The sequence below is a fragment of the Salarias fasciatus genome (assembly GCF_902148845.1).
Source record: "Salarias fasciatus chromosome 7 unlocalized genomic scaffold, fSalaFa1.1 super_scaffold_4, whole genome shotgun sequence".
Taxonomy (NCBI): domain Eukaryota; kingdom Metazoa; phylum Chordata; class Actinopteri; order Blenniiformes; family Blenniidae; genus Salarias; species Salarias fasciatus.
Genome location: NW_021941229.1, coordinates 15,268,024 through 15,284,671, shown reverse-complemented (window position 1 = coordinate 15,284,671; position 16,648 = coordinate 15,268,024). Strand labels below are relative to the sequence as shown.

The following is a 16,648-nucleotide window of genomic DNA, read 5'->3' as shown; positions in this document are numbered from 1 at the left end:
GCAGGCTGGAGAGCAGGTGAAGAGAAATATCTCGTTATAACGAGAAAGTTTTCTCGTTTAAACCAGAAAATTATCTCGTTATAACGAGAAAACTATCTCGTTATTATGAGAACCTATTGTAGGGGCGCCCCTTGTACAACCACGCCTCCCCCCCCAGTATGTGGCGTCCCAGGCAGGTTTTGCCTGTAGGATGGACCGGCCCTCCTGCGCCCCCCCTATCAAAATGAATCTGGATCGCCCTGCCTGTCAGCCCTCATTGGCTGTCTTCACCTCCATCGGGCTTAGAGAGGTGCACCTTGCGATGACGTGATCGAGAAAAAAAAAAATCGTGGACTTTTTAAAGCTTTGGAGGCGAACCAGCGGAAGCAGTGTACGTGCAAGACTACGAGAACCACGTCTCTCCCATCGGTCAAAAGGAAGAAGGTACGATGTTTTAATGTACATTTTTGTACCAATGATGAGACAAGATGACAAATTGTGTTTCAATTTTTCTCGATTTCTGGTCAAAAGATAAATTTTGTTGATGAAAAGAAGAAAAAAATAATAATACTGGATATGTGGACCAGAAGAAACGATGTGAAATTAATTTCAGATTACTTTGAAAGGGAAAAACTCAGGTGTTTATGGTTTATGGCTAACACTAGCTATATCTTACTTTTTTCAGAAAAACTTTCTTTTCCCCGATTTTAAAGGGAAGAATTGTGATCTGTGAGTTTGGAGAAATGAAGAGTTGTTCTGTTGCGCGGATTTTAGCTATGTATGGATAGTGCGCATTTACAATCATGCATAAGTTTCATTGTTTTAATAGCCAAAAAGACTACAATCAATGTATGAAACTGATTGAAGAATTCAATGTGAGACACTAAAAGAAGGAAACACATGCAGAAGTGAGCATAATGACATGAGATTTAAAAAACTTTTTCTTTCTGTCCAGCAGACACAATGTCTCCTGAAAGGAATCATCTGAAAGGTAAGGACTTGGTAAAACTTGTATTTACAACCTATTTTCAAAATCCTGGTTTTTTTTAAACCATGTCATGTTGTATTACATTTTGTTTTCATGCCTTTTTTTTAAAAAATCTTGTTATGGCCGTGTTGCTATTATTTTGCTCTCAGTCTTTTTTTAATTGAATAAATAAAGGATACAAATCTGAAAACACGTGTCAATACTTTGTATTTTCTTTCAGAACATAAGAATTCGGATGCAGAAATGCAAGCATTGCAAGGTAAGACAGAAGACAGAGAGAGAGAGAGAGAGAGAGAGAGAGTGAGACTGACTCATTTGCATATCTGTGCTCTGAACTCTGAACCTAATGCAGTCCAAGCTGGGCAGTGAAGCGTCACCGTACTGGCATACTGGGATAATGTTGGCAAAAAAAAACATAAAAGTATCTTATTCTACAGAAAATACAATGAGAATTAAAAGCCCCCACACAGTGAAGTAAAAAGAGAAAATAAAATAATAAATGAGTAAAGATAAAAAATATAAGTGAATGAGAAAATAAGATTTAAACAAAGCATATAGCAGCACTGGGAGCTCAGATCAACAGTTAAGGGGTTTGGCAAAACAGATAAACAGGAAAACAGTAACTTTATCTTTATGGTGTTTGTTTGATATCCAACACGCCCCCCCCCCGCCCCATGTCTCATCTCCCTCGACATCTCAACTTGTCCTTGCTATACTCCTCCTCTGACTGCTCTGGGTTTTAACATGAAGTTAATGATTTTTTATTCCAGCGATCCCCTTTATAAATGCGGCAGAACAGGCACCGCAGACAGAGGTGTCTGAGAAATCTTCTGGTGCCATGGCTTTGACTGAGCTGGTAAGGTTTTATTTTTTCCTTTTCCTTTTCTGAATGCGATTCACAGATTTTTACAAAATCTGAAAATAAAAAGCAATGTAATGTGACAACTTTTCAATAAAGCATCTCAAATGATTTGTTTCTAATTGTGTCCTGTCCTGTTTCCACTTTTCAGGTTCCCATTTTGTATTTATTTAGTTTTTTTTAATGTCTTGTAACTACTTTTGAATGTTGATAAATATGTACCAGTGATTTCTCACGTCTTTTCAGTGTCGCTATCCTGTCCTGATATTTGTGGTTTTTGTCTGCGGCCTGAGCGGGCCATTTCATTACGGGTATAACATATCCGTGATGAATTCCCCCTCCAAAGTAAGTACTTCACAAGATCACAAGAAAACCAAATACATTTATTCTTCTATATTTTTCTCCTCCAAATGCTTTTCTGTTATTTGCAGTTTTTTTTTTTACAATTTTTTTTTTTATCCTGATTGAAAAAAAAAGCACATTTGAATTTCTTTATAGATACACAAAATGTAAGGTCACATTTTTCTTTATTAAGTTCATCTGTCAGACATAATTTGCGGAGCGCAGTCTGAAACGGTGAAACTGTATGTGTAGTTACCAGTGTGCGCCAGTAGATGGCAGTACGACCCAAGCGTTCTTCTAACCCCGTGTCCTTCACGGGCCGTCTTTAAAACTCCGTCTGCCCGCGAGGTTCCGCTGAAACGAATCTTACACCTGATCATTTCTCCCATGTGCACAGGTATGAGGTAAAATCGCGGCGCAAGGGTTTATTTCTGTATTTATTTTTAGTATTGTGGCTCAGTCCCAGACATGGTCTTGAGTTTTCACTTTATTTCGGAAGAAATTGTTTTATGTTCGGAGGGTTTTTTTAATTAGTTGTTCAAAAAAAAAAAAAAACCTCAGCATACATGTGAATAAATACTTTATTTTAAAATTTGTTCTTTTTGTATTGACTTAATAAAGTTTACCCGTGAGGTTGCACGAAAACTCATTTTTTTTCTTGTTTACACATCAATTTATCTGCAACAACCCTGCAGATCAGATCCGTGTCATCTTAATATTTTTTTAATTAATGGCAGTCGTATACGAGTAAGAGTTAAACCCCTGTCTGTGTCACCATCATTGCAGTTCATCAAGGCCCTGATAAATGACACACTTCTGGAGAGATACAACACCACCCATGACAATTCGAAGGTCGACAGCATTTGGTCCGCTACTGTGTCTCTGTTCAGCCTGGGAGGGGCAGTGGGGTCAGTGGCAGCTGGTTTCCTGCTTTCACATTTGGGCAGGTGAGTATTTATGAAATTACCATCCTTGAAATACGTCCATGTGTATTCTACATATGCAGACTTTTTTGTTGTTTCACAGGAAGAAATGCATGTTGTTGAACGCCATTTTGGTCATGGCTGCCGCCATCCTGATGCTCACCAGCAAGTCTGCCGGGTCTTTCGAGATGATCATGATCGGACGCTTTCTTTACGGCATGAATGCAGGTAAACCTCTGGAAGTTTGTTAAAATTCTTTTGTTGTGTCTGATCTCCCATGCCTCTGTTTCCACATAAAAATCATTCCTGGACTGCCATGTCGGCTCTTTCAGCGATCGGTGTTGCGGCTCACACCTTGTATATGACTGAGTGTGCTCCAAAACACCTGAAAGGAACCGTGAGTCAGACCATCATCAACTTCACGTGCCTCGGGAGAGTCTGCGGTATGCTGCTGGGGCTCAGGTGAGTGAAAAACACCACTGAGTGAGTTCAGGCGGTGTTACATGCTCATGTAGCAGCTGCCATGTGAACAAACTTCTACTCTTTACCATTAATTCTCTTTCCCTGTTTGTCTTGCAGTGAGTTACTCGGTAACGAAGATTACTGGGTTTTCCTGCTCGGCTTCATTATCATCACCGCCTTCTTGCTGCTCGTCAGTCTGGCATTTCTGCCCGAGTCCCCCAGCTTCTTGCTGCTTAACAGAGGAGACCGACTGGAGTGCGAGAGAGGTGCGAGTGTGTTAATGAATAACTTCTCCTTCTTCATTCTAAACTGTTGCTGAATTGTATTGACCTTCCTCGCCTCAGCTCTCAAGAAGCTGTGGGGAGACGGAGACCACAGCGGTGCGATGGAGGAGATGCTGCAGGAGAAAGCCGCCTTGGAGACTGCTGACACCGTCTCCGTGTGTGGACTGATGCGGGACAAAAGGGTCTGCTGGCAGCTCATCACCCTGATTGTCACCTTCGTCTCGCTGCCGCTCTCTGGTGTCATTGCTGTAAGTTATTAAGCTTACACATTACTGGAAGTTAACTGGACTTCTGTCTTCTGGCAGTTTGACTTTTTGTATCAGTATTAATACTGTTAAGTATTATGCAGCTCACTGTTCCGAGCAAGTATGTTGCAGACATAAAGTCATACATTATAATCCACTTCACTTCTTTAATTCCACCCCCAAAAAACAGAATTTAAATCTGTTTGTAGTTTTCAAAAGCATTCTCTTTGATCCGTTTTTATTTTTTAAACAATTTAATTACTTTAATGCTCTTTTTAAATCTTTCTCTTAATATCTCACACTTGCACATCAATTATTTTCTGTATTCTCTTTATTTGCAGTTGTGGAGCACTTGCTTCATTGTGTCATTTGCTCTTGTCTAGGTGTACTTCTACTCCTTCGAAGTGTTCCGTGCAGCAGGACTCGAGGAAAACCTGTTCCCCTATCTTGCCTTGGGAATGAGCACTGTTGAGTTTGTGTCCTCTTTCTTCGCGGTAAGTCCCATTACACTGATATCCACTCATGATTTGAAAATGTTTTGCTTAACTTGCACTATTTTAAACTGATAATTGTGTTTTAATGTTGCAGTTCCCCCTGGCTGCACGCAAAGGCACCAGGTTCCAGCTGATGTTGGGCTACGGCATCATGGCTGGAACCCTGGTTTGCCTCACCATTAGTCTGGCTCTGCAGGTGAGTCGTCATAAACTCAGCCACCATTCGATGCATATCTCATTGCAGAATACGCGACAACTAATGAATCTCAAATTCCTGTGTTTACCTCAGTCGTACACCACTTGGATGCCGTATGTCAGCATTGCCCTCATCTTCATCTTCGTCGCCGGCTGTGCGATGGGACCGGGTACGTGACTCTTGTCAGATTTACATCTTCATTGTCTCAGGCATGTTTGGTTCCAGCTGTAGCTGTATGTTTAACACCACTGCTGTACTGTGTGTTTTTCATCCCCAGGCGCGGCGACCCCTGCTCTTCCAACGCAGATCTTCCCCCACGCCTTCAAGTCGGCTGCCCTCAGCCTTGGATCCTGCGTCGCCTGGCTCGCGTTGTTCACCATCGGCATGAGCTTCCCTCACATGGTGGTAAGTGCACTTATGTCCAGTGTGTTTTTCACAGCTTATTGAAATAATATGACCAAAGTCAGCCGCAGTTTCTCACTTGTGGTTTGCATCTGCTTCATTTTCAGGAGAAGATACATCACTATTGCTTCCTCATCTTCCTGGTCGTCTGCGTCTTGTGCGGGCTGTTTGTGACGTTCAAATTTCCCGACATCAAGAACCATGGCGCGCGTCAGGTCGCTGTGGCCTTCGAGATGAGAAACGGGGCTGTGGTTGCGGTTGCCCCAGAAAATGACACCAAGGAAAGCAATGGGCAGGTTGAAAGTCAGGAGCAGGATGAAAATGATGAAATGGACACTGTAATGTAATGTGTCATTTCAGCCACTCTCACTAGAAAAGTGAGCTTTCGTAATTTTCTTGTGTTTGATTTGACGAACATAAATATACAATTGGAGTTTTTATCGATCTGAGGAAAGCCTTTGACACAATTAATCATACAATATTAATAAGTAAATTGAACAACTTTGGTGTGAGAGGTGTAGCTTTCGATTGGTTAATCAGTTATCTTCAAAACAGACAGCAATATGTCCAGTTGGAGGGATATGAATCAGTTTGCAGGAATTTAGAATGTGGAGTACCACAGGGTTCGGTTTTGGGACCTAAACTTTTTATTTTATATATTGATGATATTTGCCAAGTGTCTAAGTTAATGCCGTTTGTTTTGTTCGCAGATGATACTAACTTTTTTTGTTCAGGGAATGATTTAAATGAGGTAGCATTTAGCATTAAGAATTATGTATAAAGAAGATTATAGAGCACATACCAATAGACTTTTTATGTTGTCGGGTTTACTAAAATTAACAGACTTAATTGAGCTGAGAACACTTCTGGTGGTGTTCAGAGCGAAAGGTTAGAGTTCTACCAAAACAGCTTCAACATATATTTGACATTAGATCAGAGAACGGAAATCATAGGAGACCACATGATTTCAAATACCAGTTTGCTCGGACAACGCTAAGGCAGATGTGTATTTCTGTTGTAGGTACAGAGCTATGGAATGCACAAAACACGGAGTTAAAAGATTGTACAGTCATGTTTCAGTTTAAGAAAAAGTTTAAAGAAGAAAAAATCAAAAATTATGAATTGGATGATTGAGGAAGGGAGTAGTTTTGTTTGTTTTTTTGTTTTTTTTTTTTTTGTTTTTTTGTTGTTTGGTTTTGTTGTATGTTTGTTTGTTGTTGGTTTTCTACATGCATGTATGTTCTGTACACACTAAAAAATGTTGGGTCATTTTGTTAACCCAATCGCTGGGTTATGAAATCGGCAACCCAATTTGGGCTATTATGATACATTTGGAGTTATTTATTGCAACTCTTGTGTTGGGTTTGAGTCCATCAGACCCAACACAGATTTTTAAACTCAGCGCATGGGTTGTTTTGACCACTGTTGGGTTGTCAACGGGTCCGTGTGTCACTTCTGTTCTTCTGCAACACAGAAGAACAGAAGTGGTCCTCTGGCTCTCTGATGCAGTACAGGGTTGTGCTTATTTACTCTACATATCTAATTCACACGACTGTGCGGCGTCATGTCATGTAAATTAGATATGTAATGTAAATAAACATGTCATCATGTAATGTCATCCACAGAAAAACATGCTTGAGCGAGCGCCCTCCATGTAGTTAGCGTTAACCAAATAGCTAGCTAACACGTGTAGCTCGCTAGCCACACTATGTATAATGTTTGCATTGCCAGCTGTTGGGGCGGCTGTGGTTTAGGGGGGAGCGCAGTCGTCTTACAATCGGGAGATTGTTGGTTCGACTCCTGTCTCCCCCTGTCTGCATGTCATAACCCCCCAGCTATGGGTAAAATAGCACCAGTGCCTTGTGGTCACCACGGGAGTGACAAAGGATAATGGAGAACCCCCTACAGAAAAATCTGGAGTGAAGCCCTGAAGGTAGTTGATCCTCGCATTGTGGCAACTCCTGTGGCCAAGCTGGTACCAGCTGTAAGAGCCTGTCCCTTCTGTTGGACACTACCAGCGAGGCTGAGGAGGGGGATCTCTCGGTTGTGTTATTTTAATTTATCTATGAATCAAAATTTTGGGAAGACTAAACCAATGTGTTTAGTTGAATTAACACAGAATTGTAGTTAATTTGACCCAGAGTTTGGGCACATTCAACCAGTATATATATGGTAAAATTGACCCAGGACTGAAATTAATTTGATGCAACAGTTGGGTTAAAAACGAGCACAATATTCAACCCAATCATATGGTAGAATCGACCAGGACTAAAATTGATTTGACCCAATGATTGGATTTAATCTGTGAACCCATCTGTTGGGTTAAAAAGACCAACCCATTTTGTTGGGTAAAAATAATTACTTTTGGGCTGGTCCAATATTGGTTAACTGTTGGGTTAAAAAATAAACCAATTTGGGTTGTTTTTTACCATTCATTTTTTAGGGTGTAGTAGTTAAGCGAGAATCCAAATACATGGTCTAAGTGCTGGTTGCCCTGGGAAAATGAGTTGCAGCGAAGGGGCAGACGTATATAAGACTTGTCTTCTGTCTGCTCCTTTTCATTTCACATGATAACACATGAAGATTAAGAGATGTGTACAAAAATTGTGTATCATGAATGAAATGGAATAAAATAAACATGAAACATGAAACATTATTTGAAAAATACAGAATGAACTTAAATACAGGAAAATGTGTTTATTCGGAACTAATCATACTTTATTAGTCCCCTTTATAAAGTTCTTTAGATTGTGTATTAACCCGTCCTACTTAGTGCAGAGGCAGAGCCACATAACAGCATTGGTTAGGGACCTGATGGACGTCAAGGATTAGTTTCAAGGAATCCATGATGATGACCTGTCCACAGAGTAGACCCAACCTCAGGGCTTCTGATCCCAAATCCCCCTCTCATAGTTTGTACTTGTGTGTTGTTTATGTTCTTTACAAAAAAAATCAATAAAATGAATGAAAAGGACAGACTTAAGGCTTTGTTGCTTTTTATCTGAAGGTCTCACACACATATTCTTACAGCTGTTACTTTTAACAAGACTTCCTGATAAGTTTTACCAGATTAATCACGCAAACTCTGAATCAACTCGCATTATAGTTTTGGACAAGAAAGTTTTCCAAGTGAAAAAAATGAAAAAAAATTCTTCATGCCCAAGAAATGTGATTCCAATAAAAACCAGGGGACTTGAAAAGCAGCCGGTAGGAAAAATACAAAACACTGCATCTGAACCAGCATTTCCATCTGCTCACTTCTAGTATGAAATGACCTTCGTTTCTTCAGTTGTGTGTTCTTCTATGGAGCCAAGCAATAAAACCTGTCGAAGTAATGTTGGGATGTCATTGCTACACGGCATCAAAGCAGGTTGACTTGAAAGACTTATTGCAACAGCATGCACTGAAGCCGTGCAGATTGGTTAATTAATGCTTTGCTGTGGACATTGTATGTTTAATTATATTAGACACACATATATATATGCATATTTGAGCAAAGTTATAGAAAAGAAGTTTAAGAACAGATGAGCTGTCTGTCTGTCTTGATTAAAAATAAAAAAGAATAGGCAGAAGCTGAGGCCTGTTTTTGTCTATCCTGTGCAATTCATCAAATAATGCAGAATATCAGCCAGACAATGAAGAAAAAAAAGAAAAAAACACAGTAAAAACATTTACTATAAATCGTTCTTAATAATTTCACTTGTCAATACTTTTTTTACATTTTAATTATTGTTCATACGTCTGATTTACAACTAAACAAATTTATGTCAGCTACAGATGTGATAATTTTCAGCTTATTTGATACTGTACACATGATTCAAATTAAGTTTTAATAACTTAAGTCCCAAAATCAAACCCTGTGGAACATCACAAGTTACTTTTCTAAAATGTGTCACAGTCTTATTAATTTTTAAATATTAAAATCTGTTATTTAAATGACTTCTTATCCAGTTTAGTGTTACACCTTTTATGCTATGATACTCCAGTTTCTGCAGAAGAAAGGCATGATTGATTGTGTTAAAAGCTTTACGTGTATCAACAAAAAACACCCTCTGCATATTGTACCTGTGTACAGCCACTTCTTTACAGACGCGCCACTCATGCAGTCACTCCCAGCCACCGCTAGACGGCGCACCCTCACTCGGGAAACACCGCTCTGCTTTCAGGTGAGTGGCAACAAAGAGTTTGATGGATGATTGATGACAACCTGGAGTTTCAAGCCCGAGTACATTTTTAGCTGTCATTTTAATCCTTTTGGGGAAAATTTTCTTGAATTGTGTTTAGAAGTTGCGTGTTTTGCTCTATTTGTCTCCATCAAGAGTTCACAATTCTTTGAAAAGAACAAAAACAGTCTATAAGGGACGTTCAGCTCTGCTACTTTGCAGCAGAAGATAATAATAATAATAATAATAAACTTTATTTATATAGCACCTTTCAAGATCATTGAGTCACAAAGTGCTTTACACATAAACAACAAAGGATAAAAAACAGAACAAAAACAACACAAAACGGGAAAAGAAACAACAGAATCACAGAAAAGCAAGACTGTAGAGATGCGTCTTGAGCTGCTTTTTAAAGGAGTCGACAGTGTCCGCTGATCTTAGATTAACTGGGAGGGAGTTCCAGAGAGTGGGAGCCACTACCTCAAACGCGCGGTCACCTTTAGTTTTTAGTCTTGAGCGAGGGACTACCAGCAGGCCCTGATCGGAGGACCTCAGGGACCTGCTGGTAACATAAGGCTGTAACAGATCTGTGATGTAGAGCGGTGCCTGGCCGTGCAGAGCTCTGTACGTAACCACAAGGATTTTATATTGTATTCGAGACTTAATGGGGAGCCAGTGAAGAGCAGATAAGATTGGAGTTATGTGGGACCTCCTGGGAGTCCTGGTCAGCAGTCTGGCAGCGGCGTTTTGGACCACTTGCAGGCGATCCAAAGATGTTTTGCTGACAAAGGTAAACAGCGAGTTGCAGTAATCCAGGCGTGATGATCCAAACGCATGGATAAGGATCTCCATCTCAGCTTGAGACACAATGGGCCTCAGTTTGGCTATGTTCCTCAACTGGAAAAAGCAAGAACTGATCAGAAGTTTCACATGTTGATCCAGAGTCAGAGCGTGGTCTACAGTGACACCTAGAATTTTAACGGAGGGTTTAATCATGGAGGTATGGAGACATAAACCATCTTTGATCCTAGGCACAAGACTGGGAGGAGCAGAGATAAGAAATTCAGTTTTATCAGAGTTTAGCTGCAGAAAGTTATTAGCCATCCAATTTTTTATCGCTGTCACACAGTCACTTAGAGCTGACAGGGAGGCAATGTTGCGGGGTGAGAAGGAAAAATAAAGCTGGATATCATCAGCATAACAATGATAAGAGACACCTTTAAACTGATTAATTATTTGCCCAAGAGGAAGCAAATACAAGGCAAATAGAATTGGACCAAGGACTGAGCCTTGGGGCACACCACAACGGAGAGGTTCAGATGAGGAGGCGAAGTTACCAACTGAGACAGCACAGCTCCTGTCAGAGAGGTAGGAGGAGAACCACTGCAGGGCTGTCCCCGTCACCCCCACCCACTGACCGAGTCTCTCTATCAATATGCCGTGGTCCACTGTGTCAAATGCTGAGCTGAGATCCAACAGCACCACCACCGAACAGTCTCCGGCGTCACTGCGCATCAGGAGGTCATTTGAAACTCTAAGAAGGGCAGTTTCTGTAGAGTGCAGCCTTCGAAAACCTGACTGAAAGTCTTGCAACCTCTCAAGCAGGTTCCCTCAAGAAGAGTGTATGTTCAAGATTTTTTAAATATGTTTTAAATAGGACAAAGAGTAGCCAGTTATCTATGTTCACCTCCATATGGTTAAAAACACATTTTTTGTTATTCAATAATGTGCACAGACTTCTTGTAAACACTATCAGTCTTTTGTCACTGCTGCCAAATTCATTAGGTAGATCATGAAGGACCATCTGATCTACATCGTTTTATATCTTAAAGCATTGTTTATAACAATATTAATATTAAAAAAAGGAGTCTGAAAAGTAAGGTCTTTAGAAATCTGATTTTTCAGAATAGTGTGAAATTACATATTATGTGTCCATGCTGTATTTTATCATTTATCAGAGGAACTAAACCCTGTTACAAAATAAATCAGAGCTTTATTCTTGTTTGACTGAAAGAATTCAAATAGTCTTTTAGTGAAAAAGGAGTTTGTATTTAGAGCCTGTTCTTCTGTATGATTAAACAGCTAGGACCTTTCTTTACACAAATGTGTAACTCTAAACAATCTAATGTGAATTTACAAAAAAAGCTTTCTATAACCTGTTTTCTCCCACCCGAGTGGCTCATAAAAAGACGTTACTTAGAATGTGCACCTTGTCTTTGTGTCTGATCAGGTTGCTCAGCAAAACTTCCTTTTTAACTGCACTCTCTCTTTATTCATTCATTCTCTGCCGCTTCTCCCTTTCGGGGTCACGGGTGGCTGGAGCCGATCCCAGCTGCTGTGGGCGAAGGCAGGGTACACCCTGGACAGGTCGCCAGTCTGTCGCAGGGCTGACATATAGAGACATACAATCATTCACGCACACATTCACACCGAGGGGCAATTTAGGGTGATCAATTAACCTGACGTGCATGTTTTTGGACCATGGGAGGAAGCCGGAGAACCCGGAGAGAACATGCAAACTCCACACAGAAAGGCCCCGGCCGGTATTTGAACCCAGGACCTCCTTGCTGTGAGGCAAGAGCGCTAACCACTGCGCCACCGTGCGGCCCTCACTCTCTCTTTAATTGAGATCAAATGCATTTTTCTCAGAGACTACACCAATTACAACTGTGACTTTACGACATCTCAAAATGAATGAATCAGGCCAACTTTCCTGTCACATGTCTTGAACTTTTCTTTGTGTCACCTGCTTTTCACTAGATGAAGCTGCTTGATCTCACTAGATGGTAGAACTTTGATAATCTCTTTGCGAGCAGAGAGCGCTGGAGGAAGTTCTTATTTGGAGGTGCTTGGAAAAGCTCTTGTGGTTCGTTTCATGCATGGCCACACAGTGATAAGCGCTCTGGCTAAAGAGTGAAAAGGTCGAGGGTTCAAATACCAGATAGAGCCTTTCTGTGAGGTGTTATTGGCGACCCTAAATTGCCCCGATAGTCTCTCTATGTTTGTCCTGTGATAGAATTTTGACCTGTCCAGATGTATTGTGCAACATTTATTTCTAAAATGACCTCAAAGTAAACCTGGGGCGGTACACCTGTCATACGGTAACACAGGTGTCCTAAAGCGAGCTCAGGGAGGACAGAAACCTCCTGTAGAGCAGAAGGGCAAAAGCTCGCTTGATCTTGATTTTCAGTATGAGTACAGACCGTGAAAGCGGGGCTCACGATCCTTCTGACTTTTTGGGTTTTAAGCAGGAGGTGTCAGAAAAGTGACCACAGGGATAACTGGCTTGTGGCGCCAAGCGTTCGTAGAGACGTCGCTTTTTGATGTCGGCTCTTCCTGTCATTGTGAAGCAGAATTCACGAAGCGTTGGATTATTCACCCACACTCTAAACTCTAACAAGTTGGCATTACTTAAAAAAATTGTGGAAACCGATTGCCTCAAAAAAATTAAGTAAATATGACTAATAGTCTTAGATTACATTTACTTTATATTCACTTGTTCTGTGTACTCAGAACCTTGTTGTATGTACTTAATTCTATTAAACTACTGTAACTTGAATTAAGAAAGTTATCGTAACTTATAAATATCAAGTAAAGTCAACTCAGCTACACCAAGTTATTCTGACTTACATGAACAGTACTATTTACTTAGTAGAATCTAGGAAACCGATTGCCTTAAATAAATCAAGTAAGCCCAACAAAGGATAGTTAGTACACAAGGAACGATACTTTATTTATTTACCAACGCAAATAAAAGCCATTGTATATTATGGTAAAAACACTGTTTTACAGGATTTAACAATTGCAGCATGCCAAAACAAATACCCAGGAACCTGAGTGAAGTCTTCCATGGCATCACAGTCCTGTGGACAATGAGAAAAGTAAGAACAAATGTACACAGAAATCTTGGCTTCCAATTGCACATATAGTATAAGCATAAACTTTTAGAATACTTACGAAACAGACAGCGTAGAAGTCACTTCCATCATCCTCGAGGAAAACTGGGAGGCATCGGAACATGGCTGTCCTCATGGCAATGACATCAGTGATCTGCCAATGGGTAATAAAGTTTTAAAAAAGCAGAATGTTTCTTTGACTGTGCGTGAGTGTCTCTGTTGATTAGTGGGTTACGAAATTAAAAAGAGGGTCTACACTAGTGTGTGTGTATATGTGCAACTAGCTGACTTGTGTACAAGTGAGTGAGTGAGTGAATGAGACAGTGAGAGAATAGAATAGAATAGAATAGAATGTGTTTATTGTCATCATACATGTATGACAAATTTAAAAACAACTCTTGGTTGCGAATAGAAAATAAAATCAAAATAGCAATAAATAATATACACACAGAGCAGCAAAAAATACAAGGGGCATAGGAATACAAAAAGTACAAACGTACAGATGTACAGTAGAGAGCCCAGCGTGAGTGAGACAGTCAGCAAGTGAGTGAGAGAGTGAAAGAGTGAGACCGTGAGTGAGTGAGAGACTGAATGAGTGATTTAAAATGAGGGCCTATGGTGGTGTGTGTGTGTGAGCATGTGTTCAAATAATAAAAAAAAAAAAAGAGATTGCAGAATACTCACCCTCTGTTCAACCTGGGCAAGAATCTCTGAGAGTTGCTTGCCAACAAGCCCCTTTTTGGACCTGAAGATTTCAAGGAAGCGGGGTGTGTGGCGATCCAAAGATTCACAGAAATCTTTCTACTCTGGTGAACTCAGCAAAAATCTTTGGGGATGAAACAGAACACAGACATTTTAAAGACAAGTGCAAAGAGAACTCCAACATTAAAAAACCTACATGGGGCAGGCATATTTGTATTTTTCTGAGTCACTTAAATATTTACCTGTCATTTGTAAAGAAGATGTTGGAACGCTGGCCAGCTCTTTTCTACAGATGGCTGCTCTTCCACGATTTCTTTACATCTCAATGAGAAAGTGTGGTTCATCAGGCGATTCACAGACCTTTTCTTCATGCCATTTTCCAGGATCTGTTGAGAGATTTTCAAAAGAAAGGAAAAACAAACTCATTTGTATGAAATACCAATGTTTAATTATATTATTTTCTAATTGAGAGAGGTTCTACAAGTTGCACATTCAAGTTCATTTCTTGTCACACAGTGGGGTGTAGCAACATTTGGAGTCTCACTGGTGGATGCTGTGAAGCCAGAAACAGTCCGCCACACTGGAGCTCAATTTTATCATGGGTTGGAAACTGTGGTGTAGTCTGGTTTATTCCAGTGGATATACTCTGAGCACCCCTCCCACCCTCCTACTCCTTCTTTATACACATTCACTAAAAATGGCACTTTTGGGCCTCAGACCACAGGTTGAGAATCGCTGCACTAGTACATGGTATTATTCTTGGCAAATAAGTGATGCAGAATACATTATATTAATTTATATTTATAATTTAGAAAGAAAGTAAGAGTGAGTATAAACAGTGGCACAGAGCTGCTGCTGCAGGATTGTTGACTTTTCATTAAGCTGACTCCTGATTTTTAAATACTGGTGCTCACAAACAGTACACATGCATGTTTACATGCACATGGGCTGCCTGCATATCACGAACACTACCCCACTGGTGAAACAGCCGGTGTGGTCGCACCGCTGAAGGGATATTCGACTGGACTGCCACTCGGTGCTGGCTACATGTGCTGGTGTTGGTTCGAGTGGTGCTCACCTCACTCTTCCCAGTTAATGTCCCCGCATGCATCTTCAATGTTATTTGCCTGCTGTAGACGTGCTCACACACGAGGCACGGACACCCCGGTTTAAGTCTTCTTCTTTTGTTTCATTAGTGTGACGCTACTCCACTTGGTGCGAGTGCTGCCACCACATGGCCGACTGAGAGGCTACATGCATGTCGGCAGGCTTAGTTTGGGACGGTTTGGTTACAGACACGCCAAAGTGATGCATGAAATGAGCGTTCATATCACACTGAAACCAATCCTAGTCTTATCATAGATGTAAATAGACAAGGCTAAAAAGTATAGCCATGACACAGCTTGTTAATATTAGCTAGACCTGCTTAGCTTTGGCCAATTTTAGCTAGCTAGTTAGCTAGTCTGTCAATTCATTTATTTTAACATGAAAAACTGGTCTGCTAAAATATAGTCAATAATAACGTTGTGGATGGCACATGAGATGTATAGTAAACTTGAATAACTCACCTTGAGACGTAGAGAAATTCAGCTTCCTCCCACACCAGAGACAAGCTGCAGTGACCTCCTGCCCGGCTTTGCTGCGCATGTGCAGTCCTGAATGCAGTGTTTATTCACCGTGACAAAAAGCTTCCAGTCCAGCTTACACACATGAATTTAGTTGTAAACTTTTTTGGGCTAAATTGGTTCCTTACTTATATTTATTGAGTTGAATCAACAGGTTTCTAAGATATGAGTAAAGTGCACAAATGTAATTTAAGTAAGAATAATTATTATGTTTTAGAGTGCACTAATATATACATTATGGAAAATTAGTTCTTCGATCATGACTTCAAATCATGACATACTCATGGCTTATGCTCAGACAGCTGCTCCTGGCTGTTGAGCTTAGTGTAGTGACCTTTGAACTGTGGCATTGAATAATTAGTTCATCTATTGGTATAACTGAGTTTAGATATGAATCTGTCTCACTCGTCAAACATCGATGGGCTGGCAGCCTAACCTTTACATTTTGTTCAGAATTATGTTTCCTGATGTCCTTATTTTCACATTCATACGCCTTTTTTCCCTGTGGACCGGGCCAGTTTTTTCTCTCCTGGGAAATGTATCATTATGTATTCAAATTTGAAAAGTTCCACTTTCTGCAGTACTGCCACCCTGCAGCAGCTCTGCCTTTTCAATCACCACAGCCGAATAATGAACGGTTCAAAGCAAGAGTTGCAATGAGCAAAGCTACTCTTTAACCTTTTAATTTTAGAATAAGAGTCACATCATGAGCAAATCTAGCTGATAAATTTTGCTCACGAGTTCAAGTTGTTCAGTTCCTGAGCTTTGAAAGTTCCAACTCTGAGAGCACAACGTGACGTCGCTGGTCAGGTTTGGCTGACTGTACCAGGATAATATCAGTCAGCAGTTTAGCGGCATGTAATTCTGACGTCTGTCAATTAGAACTATACTTTTGGCTTCTTCCTACAGATATGACGTTTTGATGATGATCCTGTGGATGAGGAAGCAGTATTACTGTGCAGAAAATGCAATATTCATGTGGAGATGGTGATCAGACCATGTATTGATGCTGGGCCATTTCCTGACAGTTTTTTTTTTTTTTTTTTTTTGCTGCTTCACTTCACAGTCCATCATGTATTACACACACA

At 40.4% G+C, this 16,648-nt stretch overlaps 2 protein-coding genes and 1 long non-coding RNA gene across 3 annotated transcripts; 1 reads left to right on the top strand and 2 right to left on the bottom strand.

Moving 5' to 3' along the window:
- The first annotated feature begins 1,805 nt into the window (after window positions 1-1,805).
- On the top strand, window positions 1,806-5,521 carry LOC115383450 (solute carrier family 2, facilitated glucose transporter member 9-like). Its single transcript, XM_030085631.1, has 12 exons — window positions 1,806-1,823; window positions 2,073-2,171; window positions 2,955-3,115; window positions 3,195-3,319; window positions 3,424-3,553; window positions 3,671-3,819; window positions 3,898-4,085; window positions 4,466-4,576; window positions 4,671-4,772; window positions 4,866-4,941; window positions 5,050-5,177; window positions 5,282-5,521. The coding sequence occupies exons 1-12, from the start codon at window positions 1,806-1,808 to the stop codon at window positions 5,519-5,521; spliced, it is 1,527 nt and encodes a 508-aa protein (XP_029941491.1).
- A 4,172-nt stretch (window positions 5,522-9,693) lies between these two features.
- LOC115383145 (uncharacterized) lies at window positions 9,694-10,348 on the bottom strand. Its single transcript, XM_030085225.1, has one exon. The coding sequence runs from the start codon at window positions 10,331-10,333 to the stop codon at window positions 9,704-9,706; it is 630 nt and encodes a 209-aa protein (XP_029941085.1). The 5' UTR covers window positions 10,334-10,348; the 3' UTR covers window positions 9,694-9,703.
- A 2,731-nt stretch (window positions 10,349-13,079) lies between these two features.
- LOC115382964 (uncharacterized) lies at window positions 13,080-14,317 on the bottom strand. Its single transcript, XR_003930606.1, has 4 exons — window positions 14,178-14,317; window positions 13,918-14,059; window positions 13,295-13,387; window positions 13,080-13,200 (listed from the first exon to the last, which is right to left on the bottom strand). It is a non-coding gene; the product is annotated as an uncharacterized LOC115382964 (long non-coding RNA).
- Between the last annotated feature and the right edge of the window lie 2,331 nt (window positions 14,318-16,648).